This window comes from Oratosquilla oratoria, chromosome 12 (assembly GCF_046742065.1).
Source record: "Oratosquilla oratoria isolate Oo_2021 chromosome 12, ASM4674206v1, whole genome shotgun sequence".
NCBI classification, from domain to species: Eukaryota; Metazoa; Arthropoda; class Malacostraca; order Stomatopoda; family Squillidae; genus Oratosquilla; species Oratosquilla oratoria.
In genome coordinates, this window is record NC_134788.1 from 4,742,527 (window position 1) to 4,762,695 (window position 20,169).

Genomic DNA, 20,169 nt, shown 5'->3' on the forward strand with positions numbered 1-20,169 from the left:
TATGCTTTCATGAGGATACAAATGCCTGTAGTACAGGCGTAATATGGACTTAACCTACACAATAGTAATACAAGGCCGAAGGCCAGATATTTCTACACAACATATAAATTCCTTGTCCATCCCATTTCTGCAGCAACGGTACTATAAGCCAAAATATCGCGTAGAAGCACATGTGGGGACTCTGTTCACCACATTCGTAGCACTAGAGCTGATGTGGTATATTTAAATAATACACATCAGGATAGTCAATGTGCCTTTGGAGCATTATTTTTCTGTTTGAACTACTATTAATTGCAATGTACGATAGGCATATTTTACTGCGTGCACACATCTTTATGTGTATCATTGGCATTCAATATTGAGAGTAGTTACAATTGATTGCATTAACTGACTTTTTTCTCTCCAGAACTGTTGGCCTATCACGACCCTATACAAAGCCGTCGCCACTGCAGCCACGTCATCTTGTCCAGCTACCGTCTCAAGCACCACTAAAGCCCTTACAACACCGTAGGCATCCACCGCCAATTTGTAATCCAAACGTCCATGGCAGGCACGAACATAGTTCAGGAGCGGCACTGGACTCTAAGCCACAAGAGGGAGAGAGGGAGACGGAGTCTCGCTTGGCAGCAGCAGAGAAGGCTTTGTCGAGTTGGCTAGAACCAGACAAAGTTGATGATGTGGGTGAAAGTACTGATATTAGGGATGGTCTCGACGTAAGTGGTAGCAGCAGCGATGAAGTACCCAACTGTGGCAACCAACGCCAGGTTGGACCAGTCTCTCTTACCGCAGGGCTGAGAGGTGGAGACCTAAGAGCGGGTGTCGTTAGGGGCCATTTCAAAGACGAGGAAGCATCTCCGCACTTGATGTCGTCTGCAGATGGTATCACCGACGAAGACTCATTAGCACCACATCCATCTTCCGTGAGTAATTTTAATGTATTTAAAAAGCAATCTGGTTGGAAAAATTAAGTCAGCAAAAGACGAATAATAAGACTGACATGATAGTAATTAAAAAAAAAAACTGTAAATGTCGTCTAACAGTTTGCTTAATCTAAGTAAACTATGTAATGTTCTTCCTGTGTACTACAAATCCATGGGTGTAGTTGGGATTTCAGTTAGGTGAAAAGAATCTTGGAAATGAGAAATAAGTCATAATTACTTAAACATCAAAGTAGACTACAATGTAATTATTCCAATAATGTGTAATTAGATATATTTCAATGAAATTACAGCTACCCTAAGGTTACGTTGTTAGTTACTATAGTACGTACAATAAAGGAAATGAGGTGCAATATCCATTGGTGATCTGGTGAGACGCTGGGGCCGTCTACTCACAATGAAAATGGTTGGTTGAGCGAGACACGTCCCATTTGAACTGTAGGGAATTTTATTGAAATAAGTACAGAGTAACCTCTCAAATAACTCCCTCATTTTAAAGATAAATGAAACCTAAATTGTTAGAGATATTCAAAATACCATCTGCGTACATGAAGCTTCATTAGCTTTTTGATTATTTCTTTATTATTATTGTTATTTATTATTATTATTATTATTATTATTATTATTATTATTATTATTATTATTATTATTATTATTATTATTATCATTATTATCATTATTATCATTATTATCATTATTATTATTATTATTATTATTATTATTATTATTATTATTATTATTATTATTATTATTATCATTATTATTATTATTATTATTATTATTATTATTATTGTTATTATCATTATTATTATTACTATATTTTTGATATATATAAAGATAGCATGCTCCAAATGGTGGATGTCATTGTCTATACACGCTTGGAGGCAAAATCTGAAGACAGCTGTGGCTCGACGGTTCATGTTATTTGGGACAGCGGCTATCTCCTGCCCCCACAATTTGAATAATACTAAACTCGACAAGTGGTTTCGGAAAGCTTGGGCTACGTTGCACGCAGCTCAACGATCATTGCAAGCGCCTAAGGAAATATTTCTGGATTGGATGATCTCGTTCCGTGCCGATGTTGGGTGGTCGGCTCGGTTTCATAATCTTGACCTTTATGACTTAAACCCATTAAACTCCGATGACAAGATTCTTGTCATTTGGTCAAATAAAACAAAAAATCATAAAACACCAAAATGTTTGATCAAACACCAGAAAAATATGACGTCAGTCCTCCTCGCTTCGCTCGCAAGCGCGCGGAGCGAGGAGGACTGACGGCGGATTTTTCTGGTGTTTGATCAAACATTTTGGTGTTTTATGATTTTTTGTTTTATTTGACCAAATGACAAGAATCTTGTCATCGGAGTTTAATGGGTTAAACCCAACCCCCTACCCCCACCCCTTGGTGGGGCTACCTTAAATCACGAGTGAACATACTTTACCTTTACCTCTTTTATCAGACTCCTGTTAGGTGTCGCCGCCTGTCAGTATAGTGAATACACATCGACTCTAAACTCTCAAAGCCCGCAAGGTTGCTAATCAGTAGGAGATAGCCGTTGTTCCAACCGACATAACCTGTCAAGAGCCCTGATGGCCTTCAAAAATCGCCTAGCATATATAGACAATGATGGCCTCCAATTGCATCTATAAGGAAAACTGTATTTCTTCACATCTTGTACACATGTGGTCTTTTTTTTTTATTTGTTTCAATTACCTTTTCAAAACTCTCCCATCCTTAATCAAGAGATCTCTTCTGCCAATGCAATATATCTCCATTAGTGACCTGAATACTCTAGTCAGTGTGTGTGTGTGTGTGTGTGTGTGTGTGTGTGTGTGTGTGTGTGTGTGTGTGTGTGTGTGTGTGTGTGTGTGTGTGTGTGTGTGTGTGTGTGTGTGTGTGTATTTTACCTAGTTGTAATATACAGGAATAGAACAACACCTTCTGGGTCGTTTTCTATGTCACTTTTTACGATTCACATGGGAATCACGGTGGTAGAATTCCCACCACCCCTTACCACGATGGACACAAAGAGGAATAGTCATAGACACCCCAAAACATTCACTAAAACAATGGCTGCATGCTACCATACAGTCACTACATACGTACATACATACATACATACATACATACATACATACATACATATACCAAAGGCTTTTTCCCCCTTACACGGGGAGGGGGGTAGCCAAAAAGTAAAAGGCATAGAAATCACTCTCACCCATTTCATTTCCCTTATATTCCACTCCCCTCCACCCTCCTCCCTCCCTCCTATCTTGGCAACTCCTGGATGACGGGTCATCCCTGCATCCTGTCCACTGCCCTGGCTCAGAAGCAGTGTCGCAAGACACAGCACATCCACAACAAGGCCGCTTCATAAATTCGGCGACCCCCCCTCTCCGTCCCCTCATGCAGGAAAGGAGAAGACGGGGAGAACCCCTTCGGGCTGCGTCAATTTTTTTTCTCATATATACTTCCTCACCCCCCATCCCCCACCCACTCCCCCTCATGCATCACAGCCTCATTTATACACAACCCTTCTCCATTCACCCCTATCTTCTGTCCTCTCCCGTCCTTTCTCTACAGACATTCCTCTCTTTTGTAAAGCCCCTTTCATCCCATCCATCCATCTCACCCTAGGACGCCCCCTCATATTCACTCCTTCCACCTCCGCCTTCCACACTTCTTTTACTTATCTTTCTTCACTCATTCTTTCCATGTGTCCATACCATCCTAATATTCTTTCATCAACCCTATCTCCCAGCTCCTTTTCCACCCCTGTTCTCCTCCTCACCTCCTCATTTCTCATTCTATCTAGCCTAGTAACCCCTATCATACTTCTCAGACATTTCATCTCAAACACATTCAAACTCCTTCTCTCTTCCTCTCTCATATTCCATATTTCTGCCCCGTACAGTGCTGTTAGCACAATCACTGCTTCATATAACCTCCTCTTAGCATCCATTCCCAAATGTCTATTTGTCATTACACTTTTTAATCCACCAAGGCATTTACTTGCTTCTCTCAATCTACATTCTACCTCCACCCCCACTCCTCCCTTTCCTGTCACATTTGCACCCAAGTATCTGAAACTATCCACTTCCTCCAGTTTCTCACCCTTAATGCTCACTTCCAGCCTACTGTCACTCTCTTCCCTTGTACATCTCATCACCTTACTTTTACCCACATTTATCTTCAGCTTCCTTCTTTCACACACCTTCTCAAACTCTGTCACTAACTTCCTCAATCCCTCCTCTGATCCTGCTACAAGCGCAGTGTCGTCGGCAAACAACAGCTGGCTCACCTCCCACTTTTCTCCATTTTCTTTAATCATCTCCAACCCCTGACCCACTACCTTTGCATTCACCTCTCGCACCACCCCATCCATGTAAAGATTGAACACCCAGGGCGACATAACACACCCCTGACCAAGTCCCACTTTTACCTCAAACCATTCACTCTCTCCATTTCTAATCCTAACACAAGCTCTACTACTCTCATTAAAACTCTTGACTGCTCTTAACATCTTTCCTCATATCCCATATATCTGCAGTACCTCCCACGGTGCCTTCCTGTCTACCCTGTCGTAAGCCTTTTCCAGATCCATAAAAGCCAAAAAACGTCCTTACCTTTTTCCTATAGCTTTCTCACATATCTTTCTCACATACTCGTATATATATATGTGTGTGTGTGTGTGTATATATATACATGAAAAAACAGAAGGGAAAAATAAATTAATACCAAGCGCTTTATTCCTATTAGGACATCTTCAAAGTGGATTCTTCCCATTTGGTCTATTCCCAATTCGTCTACTCATATTGTCACCGCTTTTCCCATTTCGTCTACTTTTGTCTACTCGTGCTGATTTCCCACTTTGTCTACTCTAGATACCGGAATTGAAAGACAGTCGACAGCCTAAGAGATAATAAATAAGTTTTTTTTTTATACATTATCAACAATACAAGCGGCTATATACAGTAAACAGTTACTAATTTTATACGTTTACACAATTTACACATTACAGGCCACACAAATAGGACAGTGACTCCAGAAAGTTTGCAATGGAGAGTCGACAGTATAATAGATAATTGATAAGGTTTTAAGTTTGTTTGTTTTGTTTTCTTTTTACACATTATGACGTCAGTCCTCGCTTCGCTTTCGCGAAGCGAGGACTGACGTCATATTTTTCTGGTGTTTGATCAAACATTTTGGTGTTTTATGATTTTTTGTTTTATTTGACCAAATGACAAGAATCTTGTCATCGGAGTTTGATGGGATATTAATCGTGTGATGCCAACTCTCCAGTCGGTTGTTGGTACCGTCATCAGTGGCACTGAAGTAGCTCCACATCTTCACTGGGAAGTCCCTCATCCAGGTGAATTTTTCATTTGGGACGGAGTCAGCCATGTTAAGTTTCATGATGCTCCAAGCAAGGCGGACTGTCTCAGCCAGTAGAAAGGCGAGAGCTGCTCCATGTTTGATGAGAATTTTGAATTCCTCATCTTCCCGAGACAGAACAACGTGGTCATTCTTCTGCTTCTGCCTCCACAGACAATGTAAAAAGTAAAAGTAAACATTTAACCTTTGTGTCTGGGAAGATTGAGCTGGAATGACTGAATTAGAGCCTTCTCGAAGTCAGCCAGGACGTGGTCTAGGCGAAGAATGATGTTCTGGTTCTAGATTACTTCCTTGAGGAGGGTGAAGAAGCGGTTGTAGGTCGTCCTGGACTTGTTGGGGAGGAGGGCGTACACGGCTGGGAACTGTTGGGGGTCGACAATGATGTTGATGGTAAAGCGTTGGTAGAAGATGTGCGGATATACCGCAAAGGTTCCATCCATGTAGAGAGTTGCTGATGTTGTGAGACGACCCAGCATTGTGTCGGTGACAAAGAGGATAATTTTGTCCTTCTCCCCATCTGACCGAAGTAAGACACGCCGCCTATCTGTCGTCTGAGTCCACTCTCGGTCGAGGGTCACATCATCTTGCTCTACCCCAGCTTCTTCTTGAGCTGGGGTTTGACCCTCTGCACGGTGCTGTCAGCTTGTTCTTCAGGATGGTTGTGTGGCTTACTACCGATGACCGTCTCACTCTTGGTGGAGAGGCGACCTTGGCAGTCCCTGTTGTGACACTTCCAGAAGGTTCTATTCTCTTTACGCTTCCTGTTGACTTGGTACCGGTGCCCTGCACACCACTAACGATAAGATCAGATAATATCAGATACACTTTCACATAGTGTGCGAACAGTATGAACTCGTTATCTTTTTGTCTATGGCTAGTCAATGTTGATCTTGCAAATATAGTATTAACACATGTATACTTATCACTTCTTCAAATAGATAATTGTATATTTCAATTTCTTTTACTTCCTTTTTGAAGTATACCAAGAGTACACGAAATGATGAAATAGGCCAAATTGTGAGTAGACGAATAGGGAATAGACCAAATGTAACTTTTACTATAAACGAAATGGGAATTTTTGAGTAGACGAAATGGGAGTAGACCAAATGGGCATGAACCATGTAGAGACAGGAGGGAAAAAAGAGAGACAGCCAGACGCACAGGCAGACAGAGAGCCATGGAGATAGAAGGATAATATGAGGTGAAGATAGAAAGGTAGGAGGAAAATGAAAGGAAACGAAGAAAAGGGAGAAGGGTATATATATATATATATATATATATATATATATATATATATATATATATATATATATATATATATATATATATATATATATAATATACATAGATAGATAGACAGATAGATAGATAGATATATAGACAGAGATGGAGAGAGACGGGGGAGGGGGGACGGGGGACTGATTCGTAATTCCTTTTGATAAGATATACAGTGTGAGACAGATTAAAGTCCTCTATGATAATCTTAACTGATGCGCTGACATACGAGTATAATCACACATCCTAGACAGGTTCCTCCTTCCTCCCTTCATCCATTCTTTTCCTTACCCTTACTTTCCATCCATCTCCATTCCACATTCCCTTTCTTATGTCACGAAGTTCCTGGGGCAGATTGTGGTTTTCTTTGGGTATCTCATGACCCCATGATATTGCCTGAGTCACTTGCAATGTTCCTGGCGCAGGTCCTGGTTCTCGATGTCCCCAGGACAGATCATAATGTTCTTGTAGCAACTTAGGATATTCCTAGGGAAGCTCGCGATGGTCCTGAAACAACTTTCGAGTGGTGGTCGTGGCTCGGTGGTAGCGCACGTGTCTGGCAACAGCGTGGGGATTTCGGGCGTCTGCTCGAATTCTGGCCATGGTACAGAGGCTAGGAATGGCATCCAATCTTAGTCACGCCCCCCCCCCCCCCACAACCGCTGTTTACCTCGATCCTGAAGTGACCTGGGCGTCACTACATTAGCTTCCTCCAGATATTGTCACTGCAGTTGCATGAACTCTTCCGGACCATCTACAAGGTTGAGGTCCGGGCGGGAAATAGCCCCACAAACCACGAAAATAATAATAATAATAATAGTAATAAATAAATAAATAAATAAATCGGGGTAAGAGGTTTCCGAGGTTTATGATATCCCCCCGTTTGGCTGCAAAGAATTGGACTGGAGCCGAAATAAAATTATCTTCAATCTACAATGCGGTCAATGATTTCTATAGGCAGGGATGATAACGATAGACTAAATTTGATATAATATCTAAATGTTACACTACCTATGTTGACTTTATTTATGACCGGAACATTGTTAACGAACTTGCTCTTATCTCCTAATATAAAGTCTACTTCGTTTGTGTTCCATTTGGACTTCACGTCCATTTGCGACCTACACGCTTTTGGAAGAAAGTGTTCATTATCCTCATGTTTTAGTTCTCTGCAAAATTTATTAACATCTGGCCTCTGTCTTTTCTTTCACCTACTCCAAACTTCCCAGTGCACGTCTCATTTCCCATCTTCTTCCCCACTTTAGCGTTAAAGTCGCCTATTACCAACGTCTAGCCTATTTCTTCTTAATCCATTACCTGACTTAAATCATCGAAGAAGGACTCAGTTTCATCGTCTGAACTCTGTGAAGTTGGTGCATAAACCTGAACTATTTTTAGAGTGTACCTTTTACACAGCCTAATCATAATCCAAGTTACCCTATCTGACACACTAATGAACTTGACTACGTTACCAGCAATCTCTCGGTTTATCAAGAATTCTACTCCACTAGATCTTTCTTTGCACTCACCTCTATAGTAGAACAGGTGGTAACCATCTTGTAATTGTATCAGCTTTTCTTCCGCTCTCCGTACTTCGCTTAGTCCTACGATGTCCCACTTGATGTTGTCTAGTTCTTCCATTAAACTCTCCAGCCTGTGGTCTTCTGAGAGTTCGTACGTTGTAAGTATAGATCTTCATTTTCTTCATGTTGTTTAATGTCCAAGACTTGGATCTGCTTGGACAGTGCTTACTCACATTCGGTGGCACACTGTCCGTAAGCACACAGGGTAATACGGTTGGACCTTTAGGAGACGATGATCCAACAGGAACGCCCAGTTTTCTTTTGGTCGTACAACTTATTTGACTATGAAAGAATGTTGTCAGTAATCTCACCTCCCAGCCAACTGGTGTCTGGTGAAATATTTCTCTGGTGTCACCTTATTTATTATATTCGGTGAAGCCCTATATCTATAGGGTGCCCAATGGTCCACGCCGTCATTATGACGGTATCCCATATATCTGTGAGGAATCTCCTTGTTAGCCACCAGGGACGTGCCAGTTAGAGTGGGTTCTGCGACGGTGTGTGCGAGATGCTCTTTGTCTCATTTTATTACAAACATGTTTGATATGGGTGACCCTGCAGATATTTCCTCTCTATCGATATAGCTTTTCCAATCATTAAGATTCTCAAGTCTATCCACCATGTCAAAGTGTCAACCCTTGGAGCCATGTATGTATATGTGTATATATATATGTAATGTATATGTATGCGTTTTCTTGTTCTTTTGTCTATGCAAGGTCATTATCAAAGGAGAAAGCATGACAAGAATGGGAATACATAGGTATATAGGTACACATGACGTACTCTGCGAGAGGGCACCTCAATTGAGTTCCATAATGTAGCAACTTGCATCACGCAAACACGATTTTGGCGATGACGCAGCAATTCTGCCGAGAGTCATGGTGAACCTTCAGTTACTGGGAACTGTTGTTGTGGGCATACATTGCATGTTGGTTTTTCTAGGCAAATAGTGATTGATCGGCCGTATTGAGGCGATGGAGGCAATTATCTCTGAATGAAAATGATATGTTGGGGTTAAGTGTTGATCTCTTATAGCACAGTTTTGGAGTTGGAAGTATATATCTTCAGAACCATAAAAGTCATGCCAGTACCTGTATATACGATTTCTGATCCTCACACTCACTGACGGAGCAGTCAAAACTGTATATGACATAGTCTTTTTGAATAATAGAGGTAGAAGTTAGACTGTTCTTCATAACTAGATTATTGTTGCTTAGGGCTTTGATGATGAGTCAGTTTTTGCTTTCTAAGTTGGTGGAGAGGACATTGCATTTGATGATGGTTTTCTTTATGACTGGAGTTCATGATATCTTTGTAATAGGGAACAAGGCTCGAAGGGGTTTGGGTGGAGAGCGACAGGAACCGTTTTCTTCTTGAAGGTGGAGTATACATTTTTTTTTTTTTTTTTTTTTTTTAAGTCTGTCCCCTCCAAGGCGTCCGTTCATGGAGTGGCATACGTCGTGTTTTACAACTAGCCATTCTGCCTAATCAAAACTATTACAGACCTCCCTCTCTCTCTTATTTCACATCTATGTGTTATTTTTTCTGTACAAAGTATAGGGAACTGTATAGTAAAATTATCACCACTTTTAAGGATTATAACAACGATTATCCACCCCATCCCACCTATCTTACCTGTGATACCTCGGCGTGGCAACATGGGGGGGAAACGTTACGACGTGTCATAGAATCTATTCAAATCATCGTTATAATCCTAAAAAATTATATTTATTGTACTATGCAGTTCCCTTTCCTGCATGCAGAATATATGGAAAAATATTAATAATATAAAATAGAATAGAAATCAAATAGCACATAGATGGAAAAAAAAAAGAGAGAAAGCGGCATGTACTAACGTTATTTGGCAGATTGGTTAATACTAAATCACGGCGTATGCTATACCCTGACCCTGATCGAACTCCTTGAAACGCACAGACTATAGTAGGGTGGGACATCTCTGCATTTCATGTTAATGGTGCTCCTTTTTTTAAAGGTATCGACTCATAAGGTGGTCATTAAGCCTAGTTTGAATTTGTACAGTCTCGACGTTGTTATGTGTAATGGTGCTCCAAGTGCTCCAATTTAGATAGGCTGTTTTTACAAGACCAAAAACAACACTGCACTTGTAGCAATCGGGGTATCCAGTTTCTCAAGACAGAAACTAAGATCGGAGTAATATATATCAACTTTTGTCGTGAATCGATCCGAAGAAGTACCATTGAGGTCGTCGAGAAAGGGAAGGGTTCCATTATTATCCAACTCTTACTTAAAGTTGAGGGATGAGACGTTTTTGAATAGCTGGAGGAGGTAAACGACTTATTAAGTGTCTTGGAGGCTGGTGGAGATGTCATCGACATAGCACGGGTAGATGGAAGATGAAAATATTGTCGTAAAATTTCCTTGGTTGACTCCATGCAGAGGTCATTAACCCATTAAACTCCGATGGCAAGATTCTTGTCATTTGGTCAAATAAAACAAAAAATCATGAAACACCAAAATGTTTGATCAAACACCAGAAAAATATGACGTCAGTGACGTGATATTTTTCTGGTGTTTGATCAAACATTTTGGTGTTTCATGATTTTTTGTTTTATTTGACCAAATGACAAGAATCTTGTCATCGGAGTTTAATGGGTTGAAATAGGCAGCATGGAGAACCTGTCACTACGCCATCTAGCTGAACACTTATCTTGCCATCTGGACCGAAGGGTGAGGATTTCCCCGAGGATACTTCCCGTAGTAGTCTCCGGGGAGTGGTTCTGTTGTCAAATGAAGTTAATGGTATCGTTGATGGGATCATCCGCGAGTAGAAATTTCATGTCCAGAGAGACAAAACTATCAGATGGGCTGAGGTCTCAGATAATCTCCAAGTGCAGGGGTGGGCAACTCTTGGCACGTGTGCAAAACGTGGCATACTGACGACTTTTTTTTTCCAGCGCGCGAAACCCAAAGCTCATCTTAAAAAAGAAATAACTAGTAAATCTTCAACTTCTTTTGTGTGACCATTGTGTAACTGCATGCTGTGCTGGGTGGCAGATTGGTGTTCTAGGTGAAGGGAGGGGGCACATACTTGTATGTAGACTTATAATTTTACTTCAGTGGCACGCGAAAAAATTCTATATCAAAGATTTGGCTGATATTGGCATCCACACTTGAAAAAGGTTGCCTACCCCTGCCCTAGTTGGTTTAACCCATTCAACTCCGATGACAAGATGTCTTGTCATTTGGTCAAATAAAACAAAAAATCATAATAAAACAACAAAATGTTTGATGATCAAACAGCACCAGAAAAATATGACGTCATCAGTCCTCCTCGAGGAGGAGGACTGATGACGTCATATTTTTCTGGTGCTGTTTGATCATCAAACATTTTGTTGTTTTATTATGATTTTTTGTTTTATTTGACCAAATGACAAGACATCTTGTCATCGGAGTTGAATGGGTTAAGGCTGGGCTATAGGGCGCGCACTACAAAGGATCGTAGATGTTTTTGCGTGTTGTCCTACTCGACAGCGTCCAAAACTTGATAACAGCAAAGAAGGTCACCATCAACCATGACCTTTCCTTTGAATTCTATGCTGAGAGGCCAATAATCGCAGGAGTCACTCAATATAGCATCTTTGAAAATGAAAACTGCTGATAAAAGTGGCAGAAGAAACAAAGTGAGGATGAAACCTTTGTCGATAGAGAAAACGTTTCGTTCACCACATTTTTACTATGTACAACGACCCAGAATCTGAGTATATACCCCGGAGAGTTAAGAAATAAGGGGAAGTGACGTGTGGAGGGTGAAGACAAAACGAACGTTGTCAAGCTAACGGTATCGAGTGAAGGTGGGCTATTTTATTCTATTTTTTTTTCTTTTTTCATGTATGCTTGTGTGAATGGTGGTTTACCATGGTCTTGGATAACGTGTTCAACTCGTGATCGACAGATATTACCCTCCCTGACAAGAACTATGAACTTGCATATAGACATTTATGGACAATACTTAGACATTACACACACACACACACACACACACACACACACACACACACACACACACACACACACACACACACACACACACACACACACACACACACACACACACACACACACACACACACACACACACACACACACAAAGGATTACAAAGGCGGAGCATGCCGACAGGAGACATTTTGGTCCATATCTAGGTCGGATGCGAAAAAAAGCATAATAATGATAAATAAATAAATGAATAAATAAAAACTATAATAATGTAAATAATAAATGAAATACATAAATAAAAGCATAGGTATAGTTAAATAATAAACAAACAGGTATATAGTAAATAATGATAAATTGACATACATCTAACAATAAGTGAGAATGATAAATAATAAATAAAATACATAAAAATAAACAAAAAGGTATATTGTAAATAATTATAAATTGACATATGATTAATGATAAATGAGAATCAAGCAAATAATAATAAACAGACAAATGATAACAAAAGAAATAAACAAATAATATAAGATAAATGATAGTCTTTACAGCATCTTGCTTAGGTGTTTATCTAAATGATTCTTAAAGCTTCGAACTGAACTACATTGCACTGCCTCTGCAGGAAGTTTATTCCATTCATTAACTACACGGTTGGCAAAATTATTTCTGCCTACTTCCAAATTAAATCTATTTCCGAACAGTTTGAGACCATTGTTTTTTGTCTGATTCTCATTCAATGTGAAAATTTTGTCACTTTTGATGTTGTCAATTCCCTTTAGAATCTTAAAGACTTGTATCAAGTCACCTCTAAGTCTACGCTTTTTTAGGAAAAACAGATTCATATGTTTTAGTCGATTTTCGTATGATTTATTTTTTATATTTGGAATCAATTTTGTGGCTCGCCGTTGTACTTTTTCCAATCTGTCAATGTCTTTAATTAGATTCGGTTGTGGTGCCGTCGATTTATTAGTGTTTAACCAAGAGCACCTCCAATGGGAGTGATCAGAAAAACCCACATAAGGACGATTTGGGAAATAAGAAATCAAGGTATACGCTGCCACCACCCAATCGTCTATATGGATATATCTGACCATAAATAGAAACTGCTCCTTGTTATTCACGTCTGACTCCGTCCCCTTTCCTCAGGTCGTTCGGGGTTGGTTCTGGGTAGCGAAAAGGCCTATGCCCAAGTGGGGCAGTAAAAGAATATAAGTGAAGGTTTTCTATGTGTTAATTATTACACTGATACATTATAAGACTTGTGCCCGGTTTTTCTCTCACTGGGACTGTTATAAATCTAGTCTGATATGGCTCTAAGAATACTGGAGCCTCCAAACCTACTTGTAAGTGATGCTTCGGATTTCCATTTAGCGTAATGGGGCTCTCTCGTACCTGTCGGACCTCCCCCCGTTGACTCTTGACGGTGTTAAATGGATACGATACCCTGCCCCAGCATAGAGTTCTCTTCCTGGCGTTCCAATGATAATCTGCTTGATTCAAGATGTCACATCCCAATAGTACGTCAGTAGCTAGGTATGAGTCTGGTACTATAGGAATCCATTGTGTAACTACCTTTGCATTACCCACATTAACCTTTGTTTTTATCATTCCAATTATCCTAAGCGGGTTCCCTGTGACCCCTTGTAATCTTGGAGGATTCCTCCGCAAGTTGAGTTCTCCTTCAATCATCTTAGATGCTTTCTCCGACACCAATGTGTGATCACTCCCTGTGTCTACTAATGCCCTTAGTTGCTGGCCCCCTACTTCTGTAGTGATCACCGGGGTTGATTTTCTGTTATCCAGTCATTTTGAACCTTTGGAGTTTGACCGGTATTGGCTCTTCATCGAGGCTGGGCAATTCGGGTCTCCCCTCCTGCAACTTAGCTTTCCACAATCAAAACAATGGCCAGGGGGTGGTTTCCTCCAACAGTCTTTTAACCAATGGGAGGCTGTTTGACAGTACTGACAGTATCTGAGACGGTCGCTACCTTCTTGTACATTACTCCCCTTCTCCTGCTCTAACTGAACCTCTAGCTTGCGGATCCTATACATGAGTTCATCTACATCGACATCACCTCGGGTACAGCTGTTTTTCCTCTCCTTGGGATATAACACGTTCACCGGCGAGTCCCTTTGAATAATCAAGAACTGCCTCTCGTTCTCTAATCCATTTAGGAAGTGGTTAAGGGGGTACCCATCATTTAAGAATCCCTCAATCCTTTCCTTTGATCCTGTGGGTAACCCATTCCACAGCTTCCTTTTGATGGTCTGGTCCCGGTTTGGTAAGCTTTCACTTGGGATTCTCGTCTCGAGTACTGCATGATGGTACTTAAACTTATGTATGAATGTTTCTGGTGACTCTATCCAGTCATATCTCATGTTCTCTAGGTCCTGCCATGCTCGATCTAGGTTAACTTCGATGCCGAATTCCTTCTGTAACCCCGTCTTAAAAGACTCCCATGAGTGGATGGTTCCCCTCTTTTGATTGTTGTATATGACTACGGCTAATTCCGGGCTGGCCCTACTCTTTACAATCAGGATTCTTTCCTGGTCATCGTCGCTACATCGCTCCACCAACTCAATGAACAATTGGAACTTGGCTATGGCATCAAGTCCCCGTAATTCTTCCAACTTTAGTATGGGAATGCCGTTTGGGTCTGCGAGTATCCTTGGTTTTTCCTCCTTTATTGGGGTTTTGGGTGTGCATTAGGCATTCTGTGCCTGTATGTCTATTACGTTCCTCAACGTACCTATTATCTCTAATAGCTCTCCACTGACCCTCTGTTCATTTGTAGCACCTGTTCCTTTGCCTCCTCCTGGGTTAGATTCCCATTCATGTCTATCTTCCATCCTCGCTCTCGTCTCTTCTTCCTCTCCCGAATTGGATTCCCATTCCGTTTTATTGTTCATTTTTACCTGACTGCCTTTAATTATGTGTAGTTCCATCAAAGCTATACACCTTAACACGTCACTTCCCCACACAATCTCATCCGCTATTTCTATACTCTTACTTAGTGACTGCCGAGGATCTATTCTGTCTCTGATGACAGTACTGCCAATCCACAGGGTACACAAGCTTTGTCTAAGTCGACACACAGATAAGTGAGCTTCAGGTTGGTTAATAGCGTAAATCCCACCGCTCGGCCACCAATAATGTGGTGCCGTCGATTGATTAGTGTTTAACCAAGAGCACCTCCAATGGGAGTGATCAGAAATACCCACATAAGGACGATTTGGGAAATAAGAAATCAAGGTATACGCTGCCACCACCCAATCGTCTATATGGATATATCTGACCATAAATGGAAACTGCTCCTTGTAATTCACGTCTGACTCCGTCCCCTTTCCTCAGGTCGTTCGGGGTTGGTTCTGGGTAGCGAAAAGGCCTATGCCCAAGTGGGGTAGTAAAAGAATATAAGTGAAGGTTTTCTATGTGTTAATTATTACACTGAAGCAAAAATATAGTAAGAAAATACAAAAGTATATTGTGGTTTTCTCCAACTAGACAATCTATTGATCCTTACAGTATGAAAAATATATGGGTATGCGAGATATTTAATAACACAGTTTTTTTTTTTTTTTTGCTTATGGGCATCATAAGTAAGGTCACAGGCACGTGGAAAAACGTAGTTATTTACGCTCCAACCTTCCGGTCACTGTATAAGTCTACTTACAATATTGTGTCTACCTTCAACCCCGTATTCTTATTAGAGAACGATCACAGACAGAATTGTACTCTAAGGATTACACTCTCATAGCTAATGTATATATGCGTGATACCGTCTAACTCCTTCCACGCAAAGTGTTTGTGGAGTACACTCCCTTAAACCCTGTTATCGGGATATTTTTTTGGCATCAGACTCAAAACTTAATAATAACAATAACTATCTACCTATTATATCAGCACTATATCATTTAACTCACATATTGACATTTATTTTCATTAATCTTACAGAGCGTATACATACCTGTTATGGGGATATTTTTTAGCATCAGACAAAAAAAAAAAGAAAAAAAAAAAGAGACGGCTATGTGTTCGTATCTATGGGTAAACTACTAACCTCCCCTGTTGTATTATTTCGTAAAACTTCATTTCGCTTCTCAACACAGCCCCTAGCTGCTACAATCTCTCCCTAAACTATTTATCTAGTGGAATCCTAGTTTACGCCTTCGTCCGAACGTGTCAGTGACGTCACGGGTGGGCGGAGCTACGGTGCGCCCGCTATGTTCGAGAACATTCTAATGTCGTCTCCAAGATTAGTTGAACCAAAATCAGTTGAAATATATTTGTAGCTACCTCCTATTGTATGTTTTTCTTCAATGATTATAGTAAGGTTCTTTGCCAACACATCTTGATGGGTAGACACAGAACAAAATAAATTCATGATCTATTAAAGCTCTATTTTCTACTTTGCTTCTTGGTTGAATAAAACCGTCACGACGTCCATACTACCCAGTCTCTCAAGTCAACACTTAAATAAATAGATAAATAAAACGAAATTCCAAAAATAATATCCCCTCAAAATTCCTGTCCTTACACGGTGACCATACGGAAACAGCATATTCCAAATGTGTTAGAGCCAGTAATATTCTTGGAATATAAAGTATAGGCAGGCAGTAAGTCTTCTAATAAAAAAAAAATTGTTGAAGGTGATGCTGTTTTCTGCATTAGCTACAGTGGTGTGGTCGCCACACAAAAAGAAATATATAAAGAGGACAGAGAAAATTCAGAGAGCACCGACTAAAATGGTCCCAAACATTGCTAATAAATAATACGAGGAGAGACTGAATATTCTATGGCTGCCAACGCTAGAGAAGAGAAGAGAAAGAGGTGACCTACTAGAAGTGCATAGAGCAGTGAAAGGTATAAAGATACTAAATAAAGAAGGCCTGCAAGTATGGAACTAAAGGACAACCAAACACTATGAAATTAATAAAGATTGGATGTTTGAATGACATTGCAAGATGCAGTTTTCCTTACAGGAGGATTAATCTAAGGAATAGTTTTGATGATGGAACAGTAAAGTCAAATGATAAGGGACAGTTTATGGACAGCATTGACCAATTGGGACGCATAGGCGGGACTCTGCGAGCATAGCTCTTGTCCTGTATTCTACAATTGGGTAAACACACACACACACACACACACACACACACACACACACACACACACACACACACACACACACACACACACAAACACACACACACAACTTGTGGTGCAGTTGGTAGAGTTCTCGGCTGACACTACGGAGATCCGGGTTCGTATCCTGTCAAGGGCTGAAATAACTTCAGTATCGCTGAGCTGCGAGTCGTTACTCCAACTCTCGTGGGCGGGGAGTTGGATGTGTGTGTGCGTGTAAGGTCACAGCATTACCCATAGATTGGTCATATACGAGCTCTGAGCTCTTTACCCGGGAGGGAAATAGCTGTCGATCACGAGTCCAACACGTGACGTGATCCAAAGACCAGTAACGAGCACAGATATTGCAAGGGGGGGGGCAAGTGCTTTGGGCAGGAAATTGGGCACTTCACTCTTTTGTATTATTCGTATTTGGCAACTATTCGCCGGTAGGGTGCAGCACCATTTTCCACATTATAATTTTTGAATGGTAAGAAAATGGAAAAAGCCTGTGAGAAAAAAAAATTCATTCATTTTTATGTATTTTTGTGAAGGGCACTTTTGGGGCACAGGGCAAAGAGGCAGGTGTTCGGGCACCCCCCCCCCCCCCTCTGCACGGTCCCGCCAAAGACCATGGTGAATCACTCACTCACACACACACACACACACACACACACACACACACACACACACACACACACACACACACACACACACACACACACACACACACACACACACACACACACACACACACAACACACACACACACAACACACTCCCTTGCTCAATGGAGACAGTAATGGCTTACAGTGATAGGGAAGATTTGAATGGGGTTCAATTTCGGGTCCGCGCCGTCACGAGCCCTAGGCACCCAAGATCCACACCACCAAGTCTCTCGCGCGCACGTGTGCATATACCCGTGCATGTGCGTGTACATATGTGCGTGAGAGAGAGAGCGTGAGAGCGGTATGTGTGTGTGTGTGATTCATCATCATCTTGGATCATGTTTTGGACACGTGATCGACAGCTATTATCCTCTCGGATAAGAATTCAGAGCTCATACATAGTCTGATCTATGGGTAATGTTGTGACCTTACACACACACACACACATACGTAACTTCTTGCCCATGAGAGTTGAAGTGCCGGCTCGCAACGCAGTGATGCTGACATCATTTCAACCCTGGGCTGGAATCGAACTCGGACAGTTTGGGTAGCAGTTGCGAACGTTACCACTGCGCCTTCGAGTTGTATGTGTGTGTGTGGGGGGGGGTGCTTGCAAGCTCACCCGCACATATGTGTTCATGTGTATAAGTTACTGTACTTAAGCAAGGTTTACACGCTACGATAAATTGTAGCGATTTATTGTAATGAAAAGGTTGTTACAATTTGTCATTACGTGTAAACAGGAGATCGTAGCGATAAATCGCTACGATCTCCTGTTTACACGTAATGACAAATTGTAACAACCTTTTCATTACAATAAATCGCTACAATTTATCGTAGCGTGTAAACCTTGCTTTACTGACAAAATTATTTGTGTTTCTAATCTCCAGACGTTGGGTCTACACTGCCAGAGTACGCAAAGCCTTCCACCTCGAGCCTCACGGGTAACCGCAGTCCCCCACCTCGACAGAAGCCGCTCACACCAGCTTAGACGCCACGCCAATCATGAGCCGCTACAAGAACTGGACAGTCAAACGCAAGACATGCAAGAACACTTTTCCCATTCCATGCCCCTCCTTCCGTCATTACTACTGCCTTCACACAATCCTATTCCAAACCAGTCACGAACACATCTACTAGAAATGCCTCAGCAGGAGATTTCGCCCTCATTACCACCACCTCCTTCACTACCTACAGTACCACCGACATTGACACCGACATCGCAAATGCATCAAGAACTGTTACACGTGCAGCATCGTCGTGATCCTTTATATTTTCATCCAGAACAGCGACGTGTTCGTTTGGATCGTATGGATGCTTTCGGAGATGCTTCCGTCGATAATGAAATCTACAAAGTATGGACGGGATCCACGCTTCCGGAAGCTTCTTTTCAGGACAGTGGAGTGCGACTGGTCGAAAGTCACCCTCACCTTCCCGTGGTCGTCGACGAAGGAAAATGTCTTGCAAAATCGAAGTCGTTATCTCAGGTAAGTGACAACCAACCAGGTTAACCCATTAAACTCCGATGACAAGATTCTTGTCATTTGGTCAAATAAAACAAAAAATCATAAAACACCAAAATGTTTGATCAAACACCAGAAAAATATGACGTCAGTCCTCGCTTCGCGCGAAGCGAAGCGAGGACTGACGTCATATTTTTCTGGTGTTTGATCAAACATTTTGGTGTTTTATGATTTTTTGTTTTATTTGACCAAATGACAAGAATCTTGTCATCGGAGTTTAATGGGCTAAGACATTTGAAGTTTTAATTTCCTAAAATATCTCCTCAGAGTAACATTCTTTTGCCGTTCACAGATATCGCAGGCAGTGCTGGCTGCGACCATACTGAAGAGAAGTAGGCAGCGTTCAGTGCCCGTCTCCGACCCCCCTCCAGTGACTCTTCCCAGGACGAAAGACAATTATTTCGACAGAGACAAGGGTCAAGAAGAGATTAAAAGCAGCAGGCTGTGTACTCAGGTCTGATCACAAGGGCGGTAAAAGATAAAGGAGGAGAAAAATGAAAAAGGGGAAGAGGAGAAGATCAGGAGGAGGAAGAGAAATAGGACCAGAAGTTGGCGGGAAAGATCTTGATAGCCATTGCAGTGGCGTAGACATGGATTTCAAAGATGGTGAATCACTTATAGTGTTCTGATAAGTTAGTTCGTTAGTGACAGCTAAAATGAGACTGGCAATTTTTGGCTGTTTCGTGTT

At 41.3% G+C, this 20,169-nt stretch overlaps 1 protein-coding gene across 3 annotated transcripts in view; it reads left to right on the forward strand.

Annotated features, from left to right (window-relative positions):
* The window catches only part of LOC143030918 (uncharacterized), a 117,458-nt gene that overhangs the window by 96,767 nt on the left and 522 nt on the right, over nt 1-20,169 (forward strand). For all 3 annotated transcript variants that reach the window (XM_076194170.1, XM_076194172.1, XM_076194171.1), the window contains 3 exons: nt 407-920; nt 18,849-19,445; nt 19,774-20,169. The exon at nt 19,774-20,169 is cut by the window's right edge and continues 522 nt beyond it. In XM_076194170.1, coding sequence (XP_076050285.1) covers nt 407-920; nt 18,849-19,445; nt 19,774-19,941 — 1,279 coding nt within the window. In that variant the 3' untranslated portion in view covers nt 19,942-20,169. The remainder of the gene's footprint in view (nt 1-406; nt 921-18,848; nt 19,446-19,773) is intronic.